This window comes from Typopeltis vanoorti, chromosome 6 (genome assembly GCF_054136105.1).
Source record: "Typopeltis vanoorti isolate ZY-2024b chromosome 6, IOZ_Tvanoo_1.0, whole genome shotgun sequence".
NCBI lineage: Eukaryota > Metazoa > Arthropoda > Arachnida > Uropygi > Thelyphonidae > Typopeltis > Typopeltis vanoorti.
The window spans coordinates 129,612,518-129,615,601 of NC_143554.1; the positions used below are offsets into that span (position 1 = coordinate 129,612,518).

The window sequence follows — 3,084 nt, forward strand, 5'->3', positions numbered from 1 at the left end:
AAAGTTCAAAGTGCCGCCAGGGGCGGATCGCACCCTCCGCCCCCCGCTAGCTACGCCTCTGTCAACACCAAATGGACATTGGGAACTCATTTCCCGTTTACTCTACTTAAAAAGCTCGCTGCTCCGCCCACAGCACTTGCAGTGTTGACTGGTCAGTCGAACAGGTCAGAACACGGAAAGGCAGGTGCGTTTGTTTCCTCGTGACGCGCGCAAACTGAATAAACAAGCCAGTAACTGAATATTCCAGTCTTTAGTTCCCTACTCGCAGTGTTCAAAAATGTCTTCTTTTAGTTCTTATCAAAACTATGCGCTGATTGACATCCCAATCGCAGTCAAAGCATTGCAAGCTTACACATGCTTTGTGGAAAGCGAACTTCGGATAGCAAAATCTTTCTACGGTAATGGATTTTTAGATATTTGGAAAAGAGAACTGCAGTTCGTCAGAACCCACTATTCTCCTAAGTCCTTAAGTGAAGGTGAACTTTATGCGTATGAAAATATTGCAGCGCGTTGCATTTATATGCTGTTATACGCCCCCTGCCATTCTTGTGCAGTCGAGCAGTTCACCACCGCTTATCTAAATGCATCTGATTGGAATTCCGTCCGAGTCTGGTTCCAGAACATTAAGGCAAAACGAAAATTGAAAATCTGTTCGTTAGGAGGTGGTCCAGGCTGTGATGTGGTTGGATTTTTACAAGCACTGAAGAAATGGGGTGGTGAACTGGAAAGTGTGAACGTATCCATCAGAGGAGTGGATAAACTGAACGCGTGGGAAGGAACTTTTCAACGGTTTCTAACTCAGATGACTCGGGATGACTTAAATCTTCCCAACGTATCATCTCGTTTCTACCAATGTGACTTGCTTGAAGAGTGGTCGCCACAAGTGGAAAGAAGTGTCAGGAATGCAGACGTGATCTTGTTAGTAAAGCTGTTGTCGAATCTCTCGTGGCAGTTGGAAAAGTGCAAAATGTTTCTCAAGGTGAGATGTTACTGGATGATGTTAGCATTGCTTCTGCAAATGAATACTAGTCTAGTTAAAAAACAAAATAAAATAAATAAAACTAATTAGAATTCCATGGTTTATATTTTTATGTCACTTTTTATATTTACAACATTACTGAATATTTAAAACTTTTAAAGCAATATTTGAAATTGAAAAGTAATAAACTGAACAGATGTTAAGTTCCAGGATTTATATTAAAAAAATAAAATAAAATAAATAAAACTAATTGGAATTCCATGGTTTATATTTTTATGTCACTTTTTATATTTACAACATTACTGAATAATTAAAATTTTAAAAGAAATATTTGAAATTGAAAAGTAATAAACTGAACAGATGTTAAGTTCCAGGATTTATATTTAGGATGTCATTTTCATGTTTATTACGAACTCGTACTTTGAATGCCACAAATAACTTCTTTTAGTTTTGTTTCCTTATCCTTATAAGGACTGGCTTAAAGGGGCGAAGCAGAATGCTTTTCATCTTCCCCGTTATCTGTAGAGTACAGTGTAGGGATAAGGTGTTATTGAGCTATTAAAGCTCTGATCATGGCAGGAGGATAACTGCAATAGCCGAGCCTCAGTTAGAACTTCATTGGCTACAACATTGCCATCCACTACCCTGATTAGTAAGTAAAGGGTAAAATCTCAAAAAATCGGACGATCTCTAGGCCACTCCATAGTGGGCGAAAGACCGTCCATGTCTCAGCGTTGGTTCCACTCATTGACGGCCGCCCCGTCGGGCTCCCCGTTTAAGCAGAACCGCTCAGCGTTGGCCGCCCCATCCTAGCACCCCGATGGGCTCCCCGACTCCTGAGCAGAACCGCTCAAATTCCGAGGAAAATAATTCACCGACAAGAACCCCTCAGCGGGCCCTGCCGGAGAACACCTTCCCCGGAGACTCAAGGTGCTCCCTTAAGGCAAAAACCCTAAGAGAGCGAACTCAAAAACTCTCGAATCTCATCACCCAAGGGGGTAACAGCAACAGCCGAACCTCAGTTAAACTTCATTGGTACAGCATTGCCATCCACTACCCTCCAAGGGTATTGGACTGAATGAATCAATCACCCTTAGGTTTGTTTGTCTTATCAAATAAAATGATATAGCGTCCTTATTCAGTATTTTTAGAGGTGTTGGAAATATATGAGCAATATCAAATAAAAATACTACTTACTTATTTGAAAATTTTGAAGATTCATTTATAGATGTATCACATTTCTTACGATTTTCTCGTTTTCTCCTAACAGCATCATATTTTTGGTTTGTTTAGAAATTGTTTCATAACATGAAGAGGGGATCCATGGTGTTATTCTTAGATAACAGAGGAGCTGCTGATAAACAAGGAAATCCCATCTTCCTTCAAGATATATTTTGGAACGAAGTGCGTGGTTACTGTGCCAGAAGCTCATCAGACTGTATAACAAGTGTCTTGGGAGCAACCAATTCATTGGTTTTTGAATTACCTTTTAGCAGAGCAAAGGAACTAATTCAGAACATACATGAAAAGTATCTGATAGAACCAAACAAGGAAATTCGTGTTGTCGTGGGATTTTATATAAAATCTACTCAATGGTTGAGGTAGTATACGAAATTCGGTGAAAGAGTGGAACTGTTTTGCTGAATTTCGTGTGTGTGATTTTGTAATACTTTGTGGATATAAAAAAAAGAAGCGTATATTACCAAGTTATTTATTTCATTTCTTGTTGTAGCACTTATTTTGGTTTATTAAAAACAAAAGAACATTTGTATTAAGTATTAAAATTGTTTGATATTTGAACAAGCCGTGAGTGTCTTTAATTTTCTGAAATCACACACTGGAGCGAAAATTATTATTATTTTTTTTTTTCAAGTTAATTTTGAAATTGTAACTCGTTGCCAATTTTTGAGTGAAGACATTTAAAGTGCTTTTGGAATAGCGCAATATTGGTAACATATACGTGTCGCTAATTAAAACACACACAAACACACATGCACTTTTTTCCCCCTTCTTACAGTTCCCATCCCAATTCCTCATTCTCTGAAAATGAGGAATGAAATTCTGAAGGAATGAACGATTAGATCATAATATTATGCGGCACTAAT

At 38.4% G+C, this 3,084-nt stretch overlaps 1 protein-coding gene across 1 annotated transcript; it reads left to right on the plus strand.

The window, feature by feature from the left end:
- The first annotated feature begins 277 nt into the window (after positions 1-277).
- LOC150105938 (uncharacterized) lies at positions 278-2,729 on the plus strand. Its single transcript, XM_090394595.1, has 2 exons — positions 278-979; positions 2,273-2,729. Exons 1-2 carry the CDS (start codon positions 278-280, stop codon positions 2,582-2,584), a joined length of 1,014 nt encoding a protein of 337 aa, XP_090250721.1. The 3' UTR covers positions 2,585-2,729.
- The last annotated feature ends 355 nt before the right edge of the window (positions 2,730-3,084 follow it).

Excerpts from the sequence above, each read along its gene's own strand:
- LOC150105938 (XM_090394595.1), top strand. The coding sequence starts at position 278 with ATGTCTTCTTTTAGTTCTTATCAAAACTATGCGCTGATTGACATCCCA. Across the intron at positions 980-2,272 it reads AGTGCAAAATGTTTCTCAAG|AAATTGTTTCATAACATGAA; the intron begins GTGAGATGTTAC and ends TGGTTTGTTTAG.